Raw genomic sequence first — 25,319 nt, 5'->3', positions numbered from 1 at the left:
AAACAAGACACTCTCTTATAGTTACATTTGTGGCCAGACAATTACACCATTTGCATTATTAGTAGACAGTAGCGGTTGTTCCCAAATATATTTGTATGGCTGATAGTCATTTTCAACCTTTCAGTTCTGCTGTAGACCTTTTGCCCACCTGGTGCATGCTGGTTCTTCAGGTCTTTGTAAAAATGAATACAAAGCAATTGCATGTAAATTAAATAATTATTTACTATTGTAGCAAAATGTAGGTTTTTGTTGTGCTGTTGTTTCTATCCACACAGCACCGCAGCAGACACAGCATCATCAAATACGTTGTGCTCAGAAATAAACAAACTGTTGCTGAATTAATATAAATGAACTATATAACGTTTATTAAAATATATAAAAGACAAAATACATATATGCATAATTATATCCATGATAAAATATGCATATACAGTATAATAATTATACAGTAAAATGTGTTTACATATATAGATTTTTTTATACATATAGCAAGATATTTTGCATTAAAACTGGCAGTGGTGATTTTTTACTTCCCTCTCCCCCAACAGGATACTCCTCAGTCCATGTCAGGCCTCCAAGAGGAAGCAGCCTCTGTGAATAGCTTGAGAGCAGCAGCACCTTTACACCTGAGATCCATGTTTTGGAAAGGTCTCACACAGAACAGCACACCTATTCTGACATATAGCTTCCAGGGACTTTTACCCGCAGCATCAGGAGGGAAAGGATGTCTCGTCAAAAGTCCTCTGTTCCTTTCTGGTACCTGCGCCCTTACTGAACATGGGTACAGTTGCAGCAGTCCCAGCATAAAAAACAACGAGAACTTCAAAGCTGTGCCACACATCTTTTGTTATTACACAATAACTTGAGAAAAAACATCCTTCCGCTCCAATATCATCAGCTATCGCACTACAGGATTCCCCATTACATCTAATCTCAGCATATATCTGTTTAGCTTGCAAGAGGATAGTAAAAAGATCCTGGACAGAGCATGAGACACTCCCGTGGGATGACGTAAAAAGTCCTACAGACTGGTGTGGTTGGTTTGTGGTTGGTCCTGTACAGTTTCAGTCACTGCACGCTGAATGCGGTCATGTCTGATGGTAATGGTGGTAGTGGTGGTGGTGGTGGTGTTCATGGTGATGGTGGTGCTCGTGACGCTGGACCACGGGAACCACAAATCCCGGACTCCCAGGTGGACCCGACACCTGCTCTCTCTCCAGGCCTGGCAGTACATGGGGCTGCTGCTGGGGGTGGGACTGAGGGGACAGCGGGGCTTTGGATGGGGACATGGCCTCTCTGGCTTTTGCCCTAAGACGTTTGCTGTGACTGTATTGCAATGGGTGCTGGTGGTGGCCGGAAGATTGACCTTGGTGTGGAAGGTGGTACACATCCTGCCCCCCGTGTCCTGCTGCGCTGCCGCTGTGTAACATCCTTTCCACAGGCGGGTAGTGGCCGTGACATTTAGTGGATTTGCCTCCGCTGCCCCCGCTATTCCCTCCGTTCCCTCCCTTGTAGGTTCCTTTCGGAGATTTGACAAACTGCGTGCCTTTGCTTCGAGACTCCGCAGGGTTGTAGCTATCACCGATGACCTGTGAGCGGCGATGGTGAATAATTTGGGGTTCTGGTTCCTGGGAACGTGAGCGACTCTGGCTCTGGGAGCTCCGAACGTTAGTCTCCTGGGGAGGGGTGGTTCCTGGGAGCCAGGCAGGAGACACAGGGTCAGAGGTTTCATGCACTAGCTGTTAAAGTTATAACCATGCTGCTGTTTACGCACTTTCAACATTGTCATTGTGATATTATATGAATTAATTAATCAAACTTTAATTTAAAAAGTATTATACAGATGACTGGCATCCAAAAATAAGACATTTTAAGTACCATAAAAAAAATAATACTAAGTGATAAATGATTATCGAAAAGTAAGAAAATATCATCAAAATACATTATAACAGTAATAGTAGTTAAAACAACATCATATTTCAAAAATGATTTAAATACATATCATTTAAAAAGTTAAATAAAACAAAATTGAATTAAAGACCATTTTGAATAAAAGGTATGGCTGAATAGGTTACTATTCAGCCAGTATTGGTTTAAAGATTTCAACACCTGCAGCAGCAAATATTCTAATAATATCTTAACCAAAAAACAAGGAGGCAGTTAAAAGGCTGTTATAAAAGATAACTACCTTCAAATCTGGATGTGTAGTTCTCTATGCCGGCCAGGTCCAGGTAGTGATTCCTCCTCTCTGTGTTTTCATCCACACAGTAATGCTGACCCTCGGTGGCCGGTGCCTCATTGCTTTGCCCTTTGCTGCTAAAAATGTGTAAATTATTCACAATTAGAGGACTGTAAATTATTTTTCAAACAATAAAACGACTTTAATTACTACAACAGACACCCACCAGCCTCTAGGCAAAGTATACATGACTTGAACTGACCTAACGTAGGAGGACAGCCGCTTGTCAGCTGATCGACCCTCTTCCTGGTGACAGCGATCTGAAGAGGGAAAACATGAAATAGGTAGAAATGTTTAGGACAAAAGAAAGTTGCTTTCTAACACTCAATTCACCTGCTCCATTACAATTTGCACTACCCATGCTTTCAAAGGAATTTTGAGTGCAAGAAGCGATGACATTTGATATTGAAATTATTGGTTTGTATTTGAATTAATAACACATTTGGCATGTCCAGAAATACATGTGTTTTCCAGACTCAGTTTTTCAAAGCACATTGGGCTAGTAAATGTCTGAGATATGATGCTGTTTTTGTTTTCATTCACCTGTTCCTGTTTCTCTTCTGTGGGACCTAGGCTCTGGAGTGACGGTCAGTTTGACACGCAGAGTCTTGCTCTTATTATGGCAGGAGTGATTCACTGAAGCATCCACCACATCATAGATGGTGTGCATCAGACTTGACATGTCCTATAGGGATAGACAAAACACATTTTTTAAGCATTATCTCCAACAAAATAACACGTGAAAGGGACAGACTATCAATTGAAAAAAAACGTGGCACATCAAGGCGCACAAATAGAAAACACAGCACTTAAAGTCATGGAAGCTAACAAACACGTACGTCCTTTGTGACTTTCCCACTGTTGTCAAAGTCATATAGTGTGAAGATCCACTCCTGGCGGTTGTCATCCTCCACGGAAACGTCACACTCCAAGTCCTGTGGATACCAACATGATCATACTTAACACAAATAAACAGTTACAAGGTTTGAGCTACATCTTTCTGTTAATAATAAGTTAAGAAATTGTTCTTCTACAGTATCTCATTAAGCATTTATGACAACAGGGGGCTGCAACCTATTCTCAATTTAATCATCAAGGCCACTGTATCTACACGTCTCCCTTCTGTCTGAATTTACTGTTAACAGGGATTTATGAAACAATCTATCCAATCTACAAGCTATCTGATCACAATCAAATCACACCTAGCTTCAATGAGCATGTGCCTTATCAGCAAGTACATTTAAAGTACCTTCCTATGGCAAAAAAGAGCATAGGGTGCTTAAAAACATGGTTTTCAACATGTAAACATATCACTTTCTGCTGCTTTACCTTGTGTGGGGGAGCACAGAGAAATCAGTCAGCACAGTCGGCCCTACCACTATGACCTTGTATTTCTACTTTCTTCCAGGAAAGAATGAGCAAACCGCTATTCTCAGTTACGACTCGTTGGCAGTTACTTTGATTCAAATGTATCTAGTAACATGGCCATAATTGGAAAAATAAACATCTGGAATATACGACCTGCCTGCAGGCATGTTGGGGAGCTGACTCTGTGTGAAAGGCAGTGTGCATTTACAAGGGAGGCGACCCCAGGGAGAGAAGCAGATCTTTATGGTGCTATAATATCTCCTCAGCTCACATAACCAGGAGTGATCACCAAAGGGCAGATCTAAGCAGTTCTTTAAAACATGCAAGTCTAAACATTACAATCTATTTATTCAATTTATTGATCCCTAAATTCAATCAGGATATGGTCTGGAGCAGTGTCAACATGCAGACAGATGTTGTGTGCACAGTGTGAAAGCATACAGCTTCAGCTAGGCTAGAGGTTACCCACCATGCGTATATTTTATAACCTATGAAAAAATGCTTTCTCACTCCACCACAGGACTAATGGACAATTATTATCAGTTATTTAGATTCCTCAATCCCTGTTACACCCCGTGGTTGCATATACATGTGACATGTGACTTGTTGTGTTATTGGAAACTAGTCCAAATTACAGCATTGGAAAAGCTGCTTACATCCAGACTGATGCGTTTCTTCCCCGGAGCTTTATTTGAATCTCTCAGTATATCCCGCACCCCGTCCTCTGAGTGCAGGTACTGCAGGTAGCTTTCACAGCCCTCGGCCTTCTCTGGAGGAAGAACCACTGTTGACACAGGAGGACCCGTTTACTATATACTGACAAAAAACTTGCTGAAGTTGGGCAACATTTTGTACACTTCCAAAGAAAATCTCATGATCTTGAGAATGGACATTAACATTGTAATGCATACAGTTATGTCATACAAATCACTGAACATAAGTTCTAGTGTTGTTTTATAAATGGGATCATAATTAGTTATTTCACATACATGTGCTCATTTATCAGAAAAACATTATACCATCATAGCATAAAGCTTATCACTATGAGAGAGAATACATTATTCTCTACTTACCCTCTAGGGGACAGTGTTGATCTGTGAATTGTCTCTCCTTCAGACTTCCATTTGGAAACTCCTGCAACAAGGAAAGAAATGAAGAGAGAGAGAGAGAGGGAGAGGAGGGGGGTCAGAGATGTAAGCGAATCTACAGTTCAGACCTCAGACACAGAGAAAACAAACAGTTCCAGCTAAAGCATTTCCTACTCAGATGAGAGGAGAGGGCTGGAGGCTCCAGAGCGGCCAAACACTTTGAACATCTGCACGCTTATTGTGTTTCACTGTCTGGGACACGGCGAGTGCAGCCCAAGCCAAGCTTTCAATAGTCCTCCAAGCCATTCATTCGGACCCTCGCATCCATCAAAAAACCCATAATGGCACTTTATCGTCAGAGCTCTCTTTCAGAGCCAACCTGTTTATTCTCATCCTGCCTGACATGGAAGCAGGCGAGGAGATTTTGATGGAACAAGCTCAAAGTTGCGTTGCATTTCTCATTGAAAACTGGACTCAGGACTGAGAAGTTGGTTTATTTAAAACAAACCTTCCAATGAGCTCTCAGCAACATGTGTGTATTTATTTTTTAATAAAGAATACTTGCCAGATGGAAATTTCCATACAGATAGGATGGGACTGATTTAATACACAATTCCACAGCCATAAAACAAATGCAGGACAAAAGGGTGGAAGGGGGAAAAAAGCTCTGCTGTCATATGTGAATAATCTTTTTCCAGCAAAAAACTGAACCCCAATGTATTCATAACCATCCTACACATGTGCTTATGCAGAGGCACAGTGAGGCAAAGGCAACCATGTCTCTATGCACGCACACGTAGCCATTCTTTAATTACAACTGGATTGTGGAAACAATGAAAATTAAGTGCAGAACAGCCCCCTAAACCACAAGTATTTAAACAACAAATGATTCATCTTATTTACGTCATCTCAGTCCTCTAAGCTGCTCCACACACACTTTGAAATAAAATCCCCACCAGATTGAATCAATGAGGCCCATTGAAACGAGACAAATAAAAAACAGATAGATGCTAGAAAACAAAAGAACTCCATGTACCTTCAACAGAGCCGAGGCTCAAGCGAGATTCTGAACATCTGCATGCGTTTAGGTGAACGAGCCCCCCTTTTCCCTTACCCTTCCCATCTTTCTCAGAGTAATGACAGCGCCAGGGCCTGTGGTTCTGTTTAACAATCTCAGAGCCCTTGATTATTCCTCACTTCAGAAGATGATAGCACCAGCCTGCGATCTGGCCCTGACCTTCACTGCTGAAGGGGGGAGCCGGTTGAGTCTCAGGGTCAAGGCCCGGACACCCCCTGCAAATTGGCCACCGGAGAGATTGAGAGAAAAACAGTAAAAAGAATGGGAGTTCAGCTTTGGGGAGAGGAGGCAATGGGAAGCAGGAGAGGAGCAGGAAATAAGCAAGAAAGAAGAAAGAAAGGAGAGGACGGAAGAGGGCACAAAGGGGAAAAGGAGGGAAGGCAAGATAAGAGGAATAAAGATGGAAGAGGAGAGAAGCAGATAAGAGCTGAAGCAGAGGAGGATGTGGTTTGTTAAATGGGAGATAGGGCCTATCTATTCCTGACTCCAGTCCCTGGGAGCTCAGTAGGAGAGGTGGAGGTTGGATTTTAAAGACTGTGGAAGCCTTCTGGGAAAGGTGCAGACAACTGGTACCGCTTCCTGGGTCCCAAACAAGCTGCAGTCTTTAATAACAACACACACGCATTATAAACTAGTCGAGTGTATGTGCAACACTATGAGAAAACATACACCATCTTCTGTGGTTACTGAAGCCAAGTTGTTGTTTCCTTTCTACACTGGATGCTTTTATCTCCCCTCTTTGTAGCACAGGCCCTAATGAAGGGCAGTATGTAGGGAAGAGGGAGTTCACACAGACTCACTGTTCAGCAGCTCAGAGGAACATCAAAGACAGCCATTGATTCTTCTTATCCTTGTTCCCATGAGGGTGCAGAGCAAGGTATGCGCACCTCTTAATGAAAAGACAGGTTCCTGCGTTAAATATAATGAAACAAATCAATCAACCAACTGCCAAACGTGAATCTGGTCTCTAATTAAAATGCTGATAACCATAGATGTCTTGCTGCGTGTACAAGGAGGGGACCAGCAGGGCTTGTGTTGAACACATGGCTCCCCCTCAGCACCACCACCGCCACCACCTTCGTGCTCATTACATCCATCGGGGGAGCTAATGAGAGAGCAGGCTGGGTCTGACCGCAGTCTGCCGTTTAACGTCTAAACACATGGCATCTCCATCCACATCGCCCACGGTGTCGGGCTTAAATCTGCCCACCACATGTGTAATTAACTGCTTTCTGGCATCCGAGCTGCTCTCATTCCTTCACTATCAGATCACAAACTGCTCTGGAGGCAAATGTGTTAGCATTTTAGAGTAAAGTGTTCTTTGTTTTCCACCTGAAGCCATTCATATTCACATCTACACACAGCTCGTGATATTAAGTATGGGGAAGACTGCATGTGCGGGGCAGACGCAACGACAAGAATGACAAGGAGATGATAAGGTTTCAGATCTGCATTGTCTTAAAAAAAGTGCATTGAAAATATGCACTGACACTGTTCCATGTAAACAGGATCCCAGACGGCTTGACATAAGAGACAAACAGAGAGGTGTGTGATGTTTGTTCCTGTTTAATGCAGCAGTTCTGCCAAGCTTCCCTAAAGCCTCAGCCTACTGCCAGACTTTTATGTGGGATAGGGTAACCAGGGGAAGCTTTCATAGCTCCCTACCAGGTGACATCAGACATCCCCCAGCAGTCTCTCTCTCTCTCTGCCTGCCACCCATCCTCCCGCTGGAAAACACTGCACATCTTTGTTCTCACATCCCCCTCTTCCAACTCACCCCCTAAATATAAGCACACACTCTTCTTTTAGACCATTCTTCAAACCATACGATGCACAAATGATTTTGTAAATCACATTTTCAGAAACAGGAGGAGGCCAACGTGAAGATTGTTTACACTGCTCCTCTGGCCTCGGGGTGTGAAATATATGTGATCAGACGTCTGGATGTGTATCCAAGTACAAACATATGCTGCAAACACAGGATACTCTGGATGCTTCCTCATATCATTTTTAAGATACATTGTTTTTGGAAATAATTACTTTTAAAAATATATTTTTTAAATTAGTTTAAAAACTACTTTCACAATTTACTGTACATTTAATTCTGTGTTATAATCTAATTCTTTGTCCAAGTCAGACCAACAATCTCAGTGATTTCCTTTATGTGATGAAGAGAGTGCTCGGGAGACAATTACTGAGCAGCTAACAGCAGGTTTCCTTCAGGATCTACAACATTTGTAGAAATCCAAAGTCACCCGGAGCTGACACTTAAAAGGCGCCACAGGAAATCTTTGAGGACCACCAGCAGACCAGCATTCCCGCTCTTACTGGCCAATATTGGGATGATTGTGGGGTTCCCCAATGATGAAAATGGGGATTGAGTAGAGTCAATATAAAGAAAGGAACACCAGTTCATAAACAAACTGAATACTCTTCACCGCAATATGAAACTGGAGAGGGAGTGGGGCCATTGAGAAATAAAAGCCCTCCATTCCAGAAGAAACCAACCTGGCCTTGACTCAAAACCAGATGTGAGCGGTTACACTGAAGAGAGGCAGAGCAAAAGAGAGGGGATGAGGGGGTGGAGAGAGGGGGGGAAGGGGCTGGGGCTGAAAATATGGAGAGCTGAAGAGAGAAGGCCAATTGCACAACTTCTGTCTTCTCTTGCAAGACATTGAAAGAACAATATGTTGGTCTCTTGACAACGAGAGCTTTCTTTTCCTCTGGCTCATCAGACGTCAGCTGTCAGTCCAAGTCAGGGTAATTATAGTGTTCAGAGACAACAGAGCAGATTGGCACTGTAAAATCAACAGCACTGTATATACTGCTAGGTCTGAGTTAGCCAGCCTTATAATGTTCATCACAATATTAAAACAATCTAAAGGCGTTTTTAAGATTCAGTTTCTAACACTGCTGTGGTGTCCTGGCTTATCTCATACATGGTTTGTAATTATAAAATCTGACCCACATAACCTAATAACACACATAATTGTGAGCCAGGAAATGTCATATTATAAAAAGCAACCAAATTGTGGATAGTAAAGAGGAGGGGATGGATGGGTCAAACAACAGAGGACGCCAGGAAGCAGAAGTGATTTCTGTCTACCTAACTTCCATACTTAACTACCACTGCAACCCTAGACCAAACTATGAATTTTTCCCCTAAACTTTACCAGCTAGTTTGGTTGTCTTAACAGGTTTCACACTGCAATCATTTGACAGCTCATGTTGAGAAATAACAATAACATTTTGTATGATATCATACACGTATGAGGAGACCTTTTATTTTCAAAACTAATCCAAGGATTTCCAATAAGGGTTTGGAGCATTTTTAAGTTCAGCCACACCTCACCTTTTGAATCTTCGCCCTTCCTTGACAGTAAGCTAAAATGTGCCTTTGTGCACTAATTACGATATTTGAGCTATGTATGTGCTCTAATATGTCTTTCTATGAATGGAGCAGAATGCCATCCTGTCAGCTGGACTGGACCCATTTGGACAAGGTGGCCCAGATATGGCCCTTTGAGGGTAGAGGGACTCTCTCTGAGGTCAAACAGGAGGCAAAGCCTCTCCCTTGGCAGGACATGAATCACTGGGGTGAAGTCTCTTCAGTCCTAGTATAACAACAGCTGTGCGGAGAGATGAGCATGCTTGCCTGTCTATGTCAGAGCAGCACGTAAACCACTGAAAGTCAACCGCTTCCCTTCAATCAGGAGAGACTATCTCTTAAACTCTGCACGCAGTTCCTAACCCCCCTTACCCTCTCACTGATCTTCCTCCTCACTTTGATTATGACCTGCTGGATGGCATAAACAAAGATTAGCATCACTGGCTGACCACCCTGCATCTGTCACCGGTGCTGTAATCAGCTCGCCTTCATTAAAGTGGGCTTTGATGGGAGTCTGATGTAATGGTGTGCCCTCCTCTCAGCTGTCACACAGGCAGCTACTGTAGGGACTTGGAAACCATGTGCTTCATACCAGGGACTGGAATCACACTCATGAATCTGGGTTAGGCAAATGTATTAAATTATAGAGGTAGAACATCATAACACTATTTGATCAGTTACTGGAAAAGGAGAAATACAAAGTGGCTTTCATGCTTCACTATATTCCAAACACAAAAAGCTGAAGTTTAGTTAGAATGTGGTGCCACACACATTATGAGTGCACCACAGAGAGCACGTTGCTTTAATTCAGAGGTAACAGGCCTTGGTGGTGTAATGCAATAGTCTCTGGGTGGACTTATATATGACCACTGCCATGTGTTATATGCACTCAAACATTTTACAATGAACTCTTAAAAAAGTTTTGTAAAATGGGTTATTTTAACAGTCAGAAGTTTGTACTTTATTTGGTTTTTGGGTTCTAAAAGCTACAAAACTCACTTCAATGTGTTTGCTTGAGTTTCCAGTTTTTAGAAGACCATGTTTCAGGTGGACATGCTTTGTGATGAGGTTAACTAGTTAGGTATAAATCATTTAAACTTCCTTATATCTTTTCTTTTAACTTTTGCAAATAAACGGCAACTAAGTAGTTTTCACATTATTATTATTTTCCAATCAATAATTAAAACATCTTCAAATTCAGGGAATGGAAAAAAAAATCCCTTTCTCAATATTCCAGAACACTTTAAATGTCCTTTTTTGTACAACTTTCAGTCCACAATCCAGCAAATGGTCGGCAACATTTTAAAATAACATTTCAAGTATTATTCCATATTATCCCATTAATCATCCCAACTTTAAACTACAAAAAGCAGATCCAGACGCAAGAAGAAAAAAAAATGTACACCAGAAACTAGACAGGATTGTGAAACATGCACACACACACCCTGACAAACACGAAAAAAGGCATATCAAAGCCAGTGTGGGACAGGCGGTTAGACTCAAACAGGATGTTCCTCTGTTTCTGGCCTTCATGTGAAATTCTGTAAGCTCCCGCGCAGGCCTCTGGCTCTTAAGCTCGGCCAATGGGGAGCGCGCCCAGGCCGATAAAGCTGAGGGGATTTGTTCCACATTCCACAGGCCCTTTAAACAACACAGTGGATCTCAGAGTGCCAGGTTGTGGGTGAGGTGGCTGCAGCACCAAACGCCACCTCTCACATGTAGAGACTTTTCACAATTGTCCAGCAGAGCATTATTTTAATGCAATGACCTGATGTAGCCAGGGTGTTTCTTACAACTTAACTTTTCAAAATGTCAGTCAACAAGTCTTTGTAAGTGCATCTCCGCTTTGTCTGTGTCTGCTGGGTGAAAACCATTTCAACACACTCCCTCTCACCTGTAAGGGCGCTTTATGTTTACTGTAGTAAGTGTCAGGTTTCCAGCTGTCTGTCTAGCATTGAGATGTCAGTTATAATTGCTCTCACCTGTGACATAACCGCCAACACCACTCTTTTCACTGCTCGTTTTTGTTAAGCTGCAAGGGATTTGAGTCACAGCTTTGAAAGGCAGTCCTGGCGGTTCATAGGGGCGAGGTTGTGGTTGGAAGCTGGTGGAGCTGCAGGCATTACAGTGCTGCTGTGGGTGACTGAGAAATGTAAACAAACGGTGTTTGGGAAGGACAGCTGCGCGCCAGTGTGGAAGATCAGCGACATTGTCGAAACTTAACATGTAAAGTGGTTCTCAACGTTTATCTCTGTGGGATGTGTCCCGTCAGCATCAGGGGGCGATTTCTCCACAACTCAACGTGTTCGCTAAACATTTCAACTTCTCTGTTCACTTCCAGCTAGTTTTTTTTCCCTTTTAACTGCAACACATGGCTAAGATTGGTATGCAGCTTAAAGATTACATTTACAAACGATTGAAGTCATAAATATTAAAATATTTTTCTTAATCAATATACATCATTTTTTCCTTTAAGTTAGTTAAGATTTTTTGAGCTTTCCATGTCCACCTTGCAATAAGTGTATCCCCAGATAAGTACCCCCTGGTTGGATATCACTGGAGCACACACTTGAATAATGCGGTCTATCTAATCCACAATGACTTTTGGCTGCTCACTTAAATCTGAGGCACTCCCGCTGTTAATGGGCTTGTGGATGAGCTGCCCGCTGGTTTCCTGAACATGTCTTCCAGCAGGATAAGAACAGGTTCAGGGTCAAAACCACAGCTTTACCATCCACTAGTTACTGCTCCCTACGGGGAACTTACAAAGAGAAGTACAGATCCATATGACTGACCACGATAAGAGGAGCTTTTGTAGCCGTGACCAATCAGCCGGTAATGTAGCATGAACTCTCAACACATCCATCTGTGAGGCATATACTGGGCGAACAGAGACGGGCGGTTCTTGTACAGTACTATTAATGCATTCAGCCCTCAGGGAAAATTAGGCTCACTGGTCACAGGCTGCCAAAATAAAGAGTTCAGTGCAGCAGGATGCAACAAATAAACAAGGTAGACAGGCCCCTCATAACTCATCCAACTATTCTCAGTGACACTTGCCAAACTTGAAGTCCAAGGAGACACTAATTGTTTGCACAATTGGTTCTGTTACTCACTTGCTTACTATGAAGTATTTAAGGTTTTGGTTGAAAAATGTGTGTGGATTTTGCAGAGCTTTAAACGTTTTTGACAGTAAATATCATGAATCTGATTGAAAAAAGAGCTGCTGGATATTCAAAGTGGCTGCACCTTTTTTATCTCATGTCTCTCTCTGTGTTGTTGTGTAACTTTCTCTGGCTGTCTCTGCCAGTTGGTCGGGATTGCCAGTCTCAAAGACCACGAAAATTCTTGACACTGCAAGAACAGGCTTACTTCCAAGCTGTGAAGTTCCTCACAGTCCTGGAACTGGACAGGGGGTCATCCCAGGGTCAACACCCAGTGTTTTCCTGAGGATTCCTAAAAATACACTCCTGCTGGGTGCAGGAAGCAGAGGAGACTCCACAATATTCAGACGATGTGAAGGAAGCCTGGACATGTAAAATGGACCATTGCCAAAGAACCACTGGCTGTAATGCTTTGGAATATTAGATGCAACTTCCCATGAAGAAGAGGACAAAGTTGAAAGCTGAGGATGAACGGATGAGAAAAAAGAAAGTAGCACATGCGCCAATTACTGATGCACCAAAATCATGCAAGCTTTTTCATATTTCTGTTGAATTATTCTCAAAGAAAATTACTGGTCAAAAAAAAAAAAAAAAGGATATGAGGATATGCATATTACTATGAAAATGTAGCTACAAGACAAGAATTTTAAATCCCGTGGCGCAAACCCTGAATTCCAATTTTTATTTGTGAAACATCACGGAAATATGCCAAGTAGAGATTTTGAGGCCGCAGTCAGCCAGACTGCAACATATGTGCTTCTTCCTTTTGGACTGAAGCTGCCATGTGTGCACTTTAGTGACCTGACAGACAAGCTGTGTGTGTCTGAAACACTGTTCCCCAGTGTGAAATTCTGGAACGTAATTCATCCATGGCACAAGCAGAGATCAAAAGGCTATGGTGCAGAGGGCAGCTCAGCAGAGCGCACAGAGAGCTGCTGCTTTCACAGCCATAATTACTGGAAACCTGGGTCGTGAGGCAATATGAAAGAGCACTTAAACATGAGCTGACTTAGCTTAGCTTAGCTGCTTGTGTATTCTTATCTTATCTTAGGTATAAAGCTAAAAGTCTGATGGAGTCTCCTCTTTTACACAGCACGTCTGGAGGCAGTCCACTTGAAAGTACTAAGTATGACACTTAATGTGTGATAGAAGTTCTTGAAAGAGAACTTGTGGCTCAAAAAGTCGAAGGTGCTGATGTGCAATAACACCTAATAGCTATGACATAATCAGGTGCTGCCAGGATAGAGCAGTTCTCAAAGCTGAGCACATGACACTGGGGGTAAAAGTTCAGATATTCTGATACACTGGCATTCTTGAAGTGATAGGATCAGTCAGCCCCTATCAACACGCAGAAGTAGGTGCTGGTTATAGAGAAATACCTTTCCGTTGGCTTTATCTGAGAACTTTTCTGTATTATTTTATATGCAAATACTGCCTAAATGTTTACTGTCACTGCTTGTGTCACAGACTTTCAAAAGCAAATTTTTTTGTACAATATTTTAACACATTTTGGTACACTTTAAGCTGAGTACTTTTTATAAGGCTGGATACGAAAAGCACTCAGCAGCAATATCATGAAAGAAAATCCTGATTTAGAAGAGTGCGTTTTCTTAGTGAAGCACCTCCTTCAAGCAGATGGTGTCTCTGAAAGGCTCTCAGCGAGGGGGGGCAGGCATTTCAAGGAGAACTGCTGTTTATTTGAAATGAGCCTTTAGGTAAACAAGTTACATGGCACACACAGGGCCAGGTCAGCTTTTGAAGTGGACGAGGCTCAGGAAAGAAATGGGCGGGGGAAGAAAAGAAGGCTGCCTTCAGAGGAAATGAGAACAGTGGCCTCTTTCAGCGCTGTTTCATCCTCTGCCTCCCTTTTTGTCACATATACAAAAAGCACAAAAGGTGTTTTTGGAATATAAATACACCAGCAAAGATTGTGAAAACAAACTTGTTATTTCTCCTGAACAGTGAAAGGAATCATTCTGCAGTCATTACTTCCTAAATAAATTCACCAGAAAAATGACCACCCGTGACAAGAAATAAACCACTTCCTTTTCATGGAGACCCATTGAGGGTTATGATGACGGGAACAGGTTTGTGTAACAAAAGCAAGTTTGCAGCCATTCCCCATCGGAGAGGAATGTGATGTGCAGAAGGAAGGCCAGGCATGGGCTGTCTGCAGAGCCTGGATGCAAGCTTTGAAGCTGCTCGTGTGTTTCAACAGCTAACCACTTTCAGATGGGACTGTGGCGTTTTATGAGCTGAGTAATAGCGATACCTACACATGTGCAGGCTCGGGGTCCCAAAGAGGGGGAGGCTCAGCTCAGAGCAGAGAGAAAGATGCCTAACTCCTCGGGGGTCTGGGCTTGGCTGTGTTTGATAAATGTTGTGCTATGGCATTCTGTATATGAAATTGCACGACAGGAAGATGAATGTTGTGTAAAGTCTGTTCAACTATAAACACAGTTCTGCTATAAATTCATTTTTTCCAATGTTCTTGAACTTCGAATGGATTAAAGGTATTGACTCCTTGTATGGAATAAACACTCAAATCCTGGACATTTTCCAAAATCTCACCTGGAATGTATGCTTTAAGCAAACATATTTGCAGAATGCTTCGTCTATATCTAAAGAATAAATCAGCCCAGCATCACAACAATGAGAAGCAATGCCAGTCACTTTGGGTGCCCTCCACTAGGCCTTTTTTTTTTTAGCATACAGGAAGTGGGGTTTGTGGTGTGTGGTGTTTCAATCTCCAGTCTCAAACCTAGCAGGGCGTCAGGTTCAGGAATGTGGAGCAAGAATGAGGGTTTAAAGCATTTAGGGGTGACTCTGAAAGCTTTTTGCACCAGAACAACACTAAAAGTTAATGCAATCCACCAAAGGGCCAAAATGAGATGCATGTGGCATCACAGGAGGTCATTTTCATGTTCTACCTATATTTTTAAATGTATTTATTTCAAGATATTCAGGTCAAATATTTACATTCTAACTCATTCATACCTTTCACCATATTGTCCCACACACTGCTATTTAGTTTCCCCTGCACTGTGTATTGTGGAATATAAGTCAGGTCAGCATCTGACCTCTGTGTAGACAATGTCATATTTCCAATGGCAGAAGTCATAGGATAACACACTTGTGTCCAAAAGAGCAATCCCCTGTCCTGTTGTCCAAACAAGCAAACCCTCCGTCTCCCTTTCAATCTGCAAATATTTAAAGCAACTGAATATTGAACAAACATAGATCTGCAGAGCCACCTCTGATAATGTTTAAGTTTGACATCAAGTCTGAAGCTGTCCGTGTCCTCCCTGAGCTCCTCACATGCACTACGCTCACTGAAGATGTAACTTAAACAATGTAATCAATTAACAATGGCTATAACGAAAGCATACAATAACACCACCAACAACCATAACTGAAAAAATGTGATATTCCCCTGGCTGCTCTAAGGCTTGCGAAATGAAATCCACTTGGAAAAGAGCTAAAGCTTTCTAAGGGGGAACAGGGGTTTATGTGGAAACATACCTTACACACTAAAATGTAATAACCTTTGAGTCTCCCGGTGTTTTACTTGGCTGGGAGAAGCACAAGATCAAACACAGACTTGGATCCAGCAGCCTTTGCCAAAAATGTCAGCGCTAAGCACTGGGCTCCAGCTTCAGGTATTTTCTTTCCCCTGGCAGGGACAGAGAGCATAGACACAGACCAGTGTTAACCCTAGGCGGGGCCGCCCCATACAGCCACCAGCACACTAACCATGAAGGGGAAGTGAGGTATCCCTGGTGTCATCACTGACCATGCACGTCTAGGTCATGTAATGTCACTGAAATCCTGTGATGGGCGACATTCAGGAAGTTGAGATATGCACATACAATTGCACGCCTGATGATTTGCTGCAAACCAGTCCTGTTAAGTTACACTGATCTCTCTGAAGTATGAGATAACTCATAAATATCATGAAAAGCAATGACAAGAAATGACTTCAAAGCAGCGCTGATGGCACTAGATAGCTCCAAAGGCGACAGAGCTTCATTCCATATGTCTGCAGATAAGAGATCCAATAATGAAGGAAGCGACTGTCATTTCTCTTATCTAAATATAGCATATACTCTTGTGAGCTGTAAGAACATTTTATATATTTCTATAATGCCAGCATACATATGCCATATAAATGAGTATGCAATCTGGGTATATTATACTTAATTTGATGATAACCTCGGCAAAAAGAGGCATAAATAATGCATTTCAGGTCTTATTCCACTCTGATGTCTGTATAGTAAACATGAAGCTACAGCCTGTATATGATAAAATGAGCTTAGCTTAATGTTTTGAAACAAGGGGAAACAGTTAGCCTAGATCTGTCTAACGGTTACAGAAATTAGCGTACAAGCATCTCTAAAGCTCACTGAACATCATGTCGTAACTTGTTTTTCAACCACAGTTTTTTGGCAAGACACAGTGACTTCCTTAACAAACAAGATATAATGTGTCGATAAATGACCTATAGATGTACTGGAGGGGGGTTATTTTGCTTCAGGTACAAGTGAGACTTTAAAGTCAATCCAGGAAGTCTAGTTTCAGTAACAGATCTGCGAAATTAAAGCTTTCATACACAGTTGAAATACAGTGTTGTTCTACAGCAATCGGCCATTTTAGTGGTTGACAAATTATGTTTTGTTGCATCAAAGGTTATGCTATGTTTAACTTTTTTTCTAGTGCTCATTGTGTTGCCATCCTTGCTGCCCCATCAGACTGGATCCATTAAAACGTCAGTCTGAGCTTTAAGGCAGAGGTAGTCGCTGAACATTGTAGCTTCAAAATAAGTATTTAGTAAAATGATCGTACATTACCATCCCAAATATAAAGTTACTAAAGTAAATTTAGGATTAACCTGATCTTAGATTTAGTTTAGAGCCAGAAATCAAAGTGGGTGGGAATATCAAAAGGGCAAACAATTAATTAATTTCCAGACACCTGTAAAGATAAATTAGGCCCTGGCTTGTGCTGAAGGATTTTGAACCATGTGTGATGACTCTTTGATTCCTCCTGATGTCCAGAAAGAGGGGAATTAGGGAGAAAGTGAGCAAACTGCTTCAAAGCACTTAAATTAAAAGTTAATCCGCCTGCAGTGTTTCTAATGTCTTTCTCCATAAGGCACACAAACCACTCTTTGCCTCTAACTCAGTCATTCACTCACAAACACACCGTTAGGAAGTGAGAGAAGGACAGGACGTCTGACTTACAGGCGAAGGAGCCTTGTGGTGTTTCGCACTTACACACTCCAGCATGAAAGAATGGCTAAAACAAGCATCTCACACTTGGGACCAGAGTCAGAGCCCCCACGGTGATGATGTTTACATTGACAGAGACGTGAATGTTCAATGTTTGTTCAGGACAAATGGCAACCAACATAGAAAAAAAGGTCCCAAGAGAGCGGAGTGATTTGGAAAAGTGAGATCAATGGTCAGCTCCTGCCCAACAATGCAGTGGACCAGGCGGATGTGGCTCTCCATTACTTCCCTCCCCCCACTACCTTGAAAACCCCTCAAATATCTCCCCCATGAAAAAAAACACCCTTAAAACCCCCCACCTCTCCTCCTCCTCTTTTCCTCTTCCCCGCCACCCTCTCCCTCCCCCTTCCCACCACAGCCCCTCTCCCTGCTCCAGGATTTTGCTGTACAAACCAGGAACAGATGTCTGCCGGGGCCGTGCTGAAAGACCCCGCTGTTCTGGATGCCAGCCACATGCTTTTCATTCAGAGATGAAGGCTCACAGCTCGCCTTCTTGTGAAGCCAATTTCCCCCAAAAAAAGGGCTGGAAAAAACAAACTCTCCAAATGCCTTCAAGTCCCTTCAAAAGCAGTACATATATGAGCACACCTTTTTGTTTCGGCTCTGCCATGTACTGCTCCCTGGTTGTGCTGGTTTGTGTTTGTGAGTGAGGTGGAAGAGAAAAGTCATGAGATGTTTCCGATGAGAAAACTTCTTAAGAGCTCTCAAAGACTTTAGGAGCTTTGCGATTGTATCCAGTGTACACAACTCAAGACTACCACATAACAGACCTTAGTTTTAAACTTCTGGTTGTGTACTGAACAATAAATTATAATTTTAAATCAAATACTGCTAACTCAAAAAGGAACACGGTGACTAGAAGACATTTTGAAATACCCAGCGGAATTTTTTTCCAAACAAAACATCCATTTAGAGGGGGGATTGCCAAATGAGTATTTTTATATAAAAAAGTCTTATTCAAAGACTCAAAACGACTGTTAAAAAAACATTAGATTTCAATTAGTTAAGTGAGCTGCTTTGGTTCGCTGCATTTAAAACAGATTTACTATTGAGCGGTGAGTGCTGTGTAACTCTCCGCAAGTCACAAAAAATTTGCCTCTCGTAGCTTTTAGCCCATCAGTACATCCAATTGCATCCCTAACTGAGCCCTTTTTAACCTCATGTGTGATATGATTAACATTTCAAAGTGGAATAATAAAGCTCTTTGTTGTGGTATTTAAAATGTTGACACACTCCCTCTTCACAGGCTAAGTCTGTGGGAAATTTTGAGACAAAAGATGGTGCTGAAAGGCTGAATTAGCCAGGCATTATTTGGGCATCCAAGCATATCAGTTTGAAGCTCCAAAGTGAAGCACTGTGGTTGTGTGTGTGTGAGGGTCTGGACTGTGGATGTGTTGATGTTTCCAGAGGTGAAACACACTGAACCTTCACAGAGCTCTTCCATTAATGAACGCAGGTTCGGATAAGTACAGGGTTAGGATTTTTTCTGCATGTGTTATATTTAATAACCACAGATTAGGCTCATATTTTGAGGGAGGGGGCAGGCAATTACACCTTGGACTACCACTTTGATCTCACCTGTAATATTCTTTCCACCAGGTGCTTTAACAGGTAACATTTGTTCTGAGCAGCTGCAAAGAAGTGTCAAAATCTGGATGACTGTTGCCAGGATGAGCCAAGTCATCCTGCCGAATCACGCTTTCTCTTTGTCTACTAATACCTCTTTTTAAAGAGCATATAAGGTTACACACTGAGAGGAACCTGCCAGGTGTAATCTTGAATCATGGTTTGTGGCGATATCAATATTTAAACAGGCCTTTGCATCCTTTGATCTTTTGTTATTTCTTGCCAGTGCAGCAAAGCATTCACAATTTGTTGAAAAGAAAATGACTGCTTTACTGAAAAGATGGATGGGTTTACACAAACTGATGTTGGGCACAGGCTTGTTTTCCTGGTTGTACTCCATCCTTCAGCCCATCCCCCAGGACAGGGCAGGGGGATAGAGGGGTGAGGGTTCGGAGGCTCCACTGATATCAGAGCCCTTTTATAACTCCCAGCTCTGCGCTTTGAAGTTGCAGCCAGACAGCTCAGGAATCCTACTCCCCCATTTGACAATGAGGAGGGGGATGGTCATAGCTAAACAATTCGTTTGGCAAATCTCATCCTGTACAAAATCATAAGCAATTTTATCTGTCCCTGCTGCTGATCAACACGGTTAAGTGAAACTGCTATCTGGTGAGAGTTATATGCTGAAACACTCAGGAAGAGAAAATATGGCACAATTCCATGATATATCATTAAATCTCATTAAAAATGCAGTTTCCTATTTGACTTGGACTTGTTTAATCATGGTCCAATGGTCTCCAGACATCTTACAACTCATAATCCGATAATTAAATCTGGAAATGTCACAATGTAATCCCATCCTGGTGCCATTAATTAATGGTGTGTGGGATCAAAAGAGGAAATGTTGCTGCAGATATAAATTTGATCTGTGTTGAAAGTCAGCATGTAAGATGGGAACCTATACAGCATGAGAAACCTCCCCAGGGACATCATCCATCTTTACGTTAATGTAGGCATTGACTCATTTCAAACAGCATGAACAGAGCTGTCACTGCATACGAGCAGGCTTTCACATATTGCCTCTGTGCCTCAGTGACCGTATACGCAAGATATCATCCTAGTATCAATTTCATTCATGCGACTCGTTTATTTAAAATGTGATACTTTTACTACGAACCATGATTTTCCTTATCAGTAGGTTTGCACATTTTTTTTCATTTTGATCATATATTGTTTGGTATTGTTAAGAAAAAAATTTGAAAATACAAAAAAATGCCCTTGAAAACAGTTTCCTGAAGCCCAAAGTTCTGTCTTCAAATGTTTTTGTTTTGTCCATCCAACAATCGTACACCAAGAGATATGTCACATTAGACATAAAAAAAAGCAAATCCTCATGACCGTGAAGCTGCAAATTTCAGAATATTTCGATTTTACTTTATCTATATATTATCTGGCAAAGACTTTGATAATTTTCTGTCAGTGATCTATTTTATATACGTATGTTGGACTTGGCTATACTTTGAATCCTGCTTTGGGTTTTGTTACACCAAGCCCATTTTCACTGCTTAAATCTTGGATGTTTTTCGCTGAAACTTCATGTTACACTGAATTGAGACAAAAAGCAATATTAAACACATTTTTTTCTGGAGTAGAATATGTAGCCTGAACAATATGTAGCCTGGCTCCCATAAATACATGATGACTGATGCTATATATCATATGTAGTTGTATTTTGGTTTGTCCCTCTCCTCTCACCCAATCCTAAATTAGCCTCAAAGAAACAAGAAAAGTAGTAGGCTGGTTAGGTAAATGCTGATAGTTATCCAGTTCTGGCCTGGGAATTAATGACACAAAATAAATCAGGGGCCTGACTTTGATAGAAGTGAGGGTGGGACCCACCTACTATTAAGTGCCAAACTCATGCATTTGGTGGTTTTCCTTGAGAGGAGTGTGAACTCAGCCTCCTCTGAAGCAGAGTAAAGTTCTCCTTTAATTTGCCATGAGTGGGCGGTTTACAGCCCTGATATAATCCATAACTCTTCCACTATTACAACCACCCACATCACAGATTGTCAGTACCTCTGTGTGAACTTCTTGCAATTTCTGTCTGAGAGCTCAGGACTCTCATACCCCTCAAAAACGACACACTAATTGAAGTGATGTAATGTTATGCCACAAGGGCTGCCCACTGGGAGCCGCACTAGAATGGGAGGCATTGAGGAAAAAGACACAGCCCCGAGTCATGATGCCAGCAGCCACAAAAGCAAACGTTATATCCCTCAGTCTTAGAAACGACTACCTTTCCATCCAGTCTGTGTGTATGTGTGTGTCTGTGTGTGTGCTGCCTTGCCAAGCCGCTTTACACACAGGGCTCATGGCTGTCATAACCCATCCAGTGATGCTGGCAGGGGAATAACCGCTGCAGTGTTGTGCCGGAGCCAGACATGACAGAAAGAACAACAACCTACAACTTTGCAAAGACATCAGCATGTCCTCACACAGGCTTTATGAAAACAGTTCCCCTTCCCCTCAGGTAAAGAATTTCTTAGCTTTTTTTTTTTTTTTTCGGAAGAGGGAATGTAACAGCTTCTAACAGACAACTTTGAAGTGCTTGACAGGCTCATCCCCATCAGCAAACACACACATACACAGACACACTTATTACAATCATTTGTATCAAATAAAATTAATAAACATGAGAGTTGTGCAGCATATGAAAAGAGAATTTATAACATTAAGAGTTCACAATTTAGACAGAAAAAATAATAATACATACAAAAAAATAAGAGATGAATGCGTTTTTTTTTGCGTCTTTGTAAAAACAACCACACAATCTTAACAATTAAATGGAATAATTATAGCCTTATACCGTTTTCTTTTAATGAATTTTAACCATTAGGAATAGGGAGCAAATAAAGCCGAAATGCCTCATACCTGCATGCTCTTCAGCTTGTGATCCGTTGCGCTGTATCTCTCGCATTCTTCCATCCCTTTTCGGAGGAAGGCGTTCACTACAAAACTGTCTCCTGAGACATGAAGAAAACACAACGATAAGCAGGTAAACATTTGAAGCTTAACCTACTTCATAAGATAATCATAATTAATAAACATTCATTATACAAAATAACCAGATTATCCTCACCTTCAGGGTTTTCTCTGCGCTTACACGCTTCAGTTCATCAGAAACAGGGATGCAAAAAAACATTTGTTAGTCTATGTAAGGATATAATAGAAATAATTTTAAATACTGTCAATAAATGCGGAACAACTTAAACATTTCTTACCATGTTTTGACTGAAGTTTCCCCATTCTTAAGTCCCTCTTCCCTAGATCATTAAACGTACTCCGATATAGCAGAAGGTGAACACAGTCACTGCTTCAGCATGGTCACATTGTGTTTATTCTGCAAGAAGGAAACTCCAACTTCATCCATAGGCAGGTAATTTAATCGCTTGTTCATTGAAGTATCACTTGAAATTATATAAATGTTTAGAAATATCTGAGCAGGAGACAGGGAAACACTCGCTGTCTGCCTCCAGACTTCCCTTCAGTCCAACTGAATGTAGAAGCGCTTTGAACACAGCTCACATCACGGAGCGTCAAGATAGACAGCAGGTAAAGCACTTCCGGTTAGTGTTTCTACAAAATAAAATATCAACATGACGAAAGCGTTGATAACATTTGAACAAGTGATAAAACATTCATGCAGAGAGGAACATGTATAAACTAACTATTGAATAATAAAAGGAATTTGTTTTCCAAATGAAGTTGTTCACATTATCAAACATGGATGTTGTTGACATGATCAGTCATGGATACACGTCCATTAAATCATAAATCTTCTTTGCAGATTACAGATTGCACGATTTTGTACCAAATTGTCTTTATTTCATGACCAACATTTCTGCACCGACAAACTGGCCCAGTTTGTTGTATATTTATAATTGAATATTTAACCTTTTAAGAGTGTCGACAATTATAACAAAAAACATAGCCCTGTTTTGCACATATGCCAAAGTTAAGGCTCAGAATTGTGTATGATATTCCAGACGGGAAAATATTTGAGTACACTTATTGATTTGAAACCTTGTAAAGTGCTTCGAAAGGGTTCAGTGAAATTGCATTGCGAACATAATAGTATTTTAATTAAAGGTTGCAACTCAGTAGATCTGCTGCCTTTTTTCTTTTAAAACATTATAAATAGAAAAAGACAACAACACAGTACGAACCCAGCACATCCTTACATTTGACAAGTTGTCCATTCTTTGTATGTTTTACAATACGTTGTATCATTTTGAAAAGTGAATTAATTCATTTCCGGTTGTAGGTGTTGTTTAGCTTGTCGCACTTTTGGCTGGTTTGGCAGCTCGTGTGATGATGAATGTCAAACCGCGTCCTCTGTCGGTGTGATTTTCCGAACAGTTCCATTCATGGTTATCAAAGTAGACCGATATTTATGACTAGGACATATTTTTTAAGAATTAGTTTCCCATTATTCAATGTCAAATTTGTTTGTAGACCTGTTAGTATCACACGTCAATTAAACGGGTAACGCTGTACACTAGCTTCTTAAATTGTGAAATAACAGCTAATTACATATGTCTCCACAAAGTGCTGTGATGTGCACAATAATAACAGGAAAACAATTTATGTTGGATCACAACAGAGGTTTCATTTATCTGGTGTGCTGTAGAGATAAATGTGCAATTATTAACATTATTAGTAAGTTGTTACTGTAGAAGTCTGTGTGTTAAGCAAACACCATTTAGCTCCCCATTATTTGTTTTGATTGTGTATGCAACAGATGCTTGAGATAAAATCTTGTTTATAAAAGAAAAACAGGAAGAACATGTTGTACCAGACATCAAAAGCTTCTTAGCAGTTTTATAGTTGTTCCCTTTGGCAGGGTGTTAAAACTGGGCCTGGCTGCAGGACACATGCCAAAAGTTATGATTTTTTTCATTCAGTAAGGCAAACTTTGGCTCAGTAGGAAAACACAACTGTCAGTGTTTTGTAAATATTCCACTCCTGTGCTGCTGATTACATTCAAAATGAGAAGATATGCTACGTCGATCTTTGCATGTTATCAAGCCATAGACTGTTAGTACACGCCTGGTGTCTCTCACTTGCTCACTGCTCAAAAATGCTGCTGTCAAATAAAAACTGACAGTCAATAACTTAAATCTTATCCTTTACCCAAACAGAGCAGCTCTGGAACATCAGACCCATGTTTTGTCTGCGCTGCTGGAAGAACATCTTCTTGTCTGTAAAAATAGTACTATATCATAGTGTCCCAGTTTCACCACCATACCGTGATGAATGGGGAGTGCAACTATATATTGCTCTTCCTGTCAATTTGTCTGCCATTTGACTTCTTCACAGCCTTCTCTGTGGCTGACAGGATGAGCCGACATTTGCATAGCTCATTGATGGCAGCTTTCTTTGATCCTTGCCGTGCCTAATTATCACCATTTCTTTATGCAGCCTTGCTCCCAGGATTCTGTCTCTTTACAAGGTATCTCTCCTTTATCCCTATCCTCTATCTACCGTTCTCTCCAACATCCAACTTAAATAGATGACATACATATGGGATGCAAAAAAATCTGAAACAGAAACAACTGTTCGTGCAGTTTCTGACAGGATCGGCGGGAACAGACAGAGGATGTCTTTAAAGAGAAATGATAAAAGTCCTGGTTTTTCATCAAAGGCTGTCATGCAGATGAGGAATTGTAAAGCCCTGACACGGCTTAACTTTTATGTGCTCTTAGTGCGTATTTGCACAATGGATATGGATCATTATTCTGGCAGAAGTGGAGGGTTTCACTCAATTTACGTCCATCAACCTCTTTAAAATCATCTAAAAGATCATATCAATGTAAGCCATAACCTCTTTAATCTATACTTTTTTACTCAGAGAAATTAGTGATAGTTTCCACTATTTTGTGGGCAGCTCTGTTCAGTTTCTCCCGAACATGCCTATAAGTTAATTCCCTCCCTATGTGAATCACCATTGGCACGTGCAGCGATATTCCATTGCTTTCAGCCATGTACCTGAACAACGGTTGAGAGGATAAACATCAGACTGTTTGTTATGTTTGGAGTTTTCTCGCATTTTCAAACTTCTCGAAACAGTGATAAAA

General features: G+C 41.3%; 1 protein-coding gene across 2 annotated transcripts; it reads right to left on the bottom strand.

The window, feature by feature from the left end:
• Positions 1-338: 338 nt before the first annotated feature.
• Positions 339-22,759, bottom strand: nkd2b (NKD inhibitor of WNT signaling pathway 2b). Of its 2 annotated transcripts, none has more exons than XM_063878577.1 (10): positions 22,464-22,759; positions 22,322-22,348; positions 22,114-22,205; positions 4,681-4,741; positions 4,264-4,391; positions 3,079-3,174; positions 2,783-2,924; positions 2,442-2,499; positions 2,189-2,313; positions 339-1,693 (listed from the first exon to the last, which is right to left on the bottom strand). In XM_063878577.1, the coding sequence occupies exons 1-10, from the start codon at positions 22,486-22,488 to the stop codon at positions 1,089-1,091; spliced, it is 1,359 nt and encodes a 452-aa protein (XP_063734647.1). In that variant the 5' UTR covers positions 22,489-22,759; the 3' UTR covers positions 339-1,088. The 2 variants fall into 2 exon arrangements, with proteins under 2 accessions (XP_063734647.1, XP_063734646.1); XM_063878576.1 differs by having other exon boundaries at positions 2,189-2,316; positions 22,464-22,758.
• Positions 22,760-25,319: the final 2,560 nt, after the last annotated feature.

Source organism: Eleginops maclovinus, chromosome 3 (assembly GCF_036324505.1).
Source record: "Eleginops maclovinus isolate JMC-PN-2008 ecotype Puerto Natales chromosome 3, JC_Emac_rtc_rv5, whole genome shotgun sequence".
NCBI lineage: Eukaryota > Metazoa > Chordata > Actinopteri > Perciformes > Eleginopidae > Eleginops > Eleginops maclovinus.
The sequence above is the reverse complement of the archived record's forward strand: the minus strand, read 5'-3'. Positions and strand labels throughout refer to the sequence as shown.

Bases quoted from the DNA above. Each gene is read 5' to 3' on its own strand.
- nkd2b (XM_063878576.1), bottom strand. From the start codon at position 22,488: ATGGGGAAACTTCAGTCAAAACATG. The intron at 4,392-4,680 runs GTAAGTAGAGAA...CTGTGTCAACAG, and splicing joins TCAACACTGTCCCCTAGAGG to TGGTTCTTCCTCCAGAGAAG. The intron at 2,500-2,782 runs GTGAATGAAAAC...TTCCCTCTTCAG, and splicing joins CAGAAGAGAAACAGGAACAG to ATCGCTGTCACCAGGAAGAG.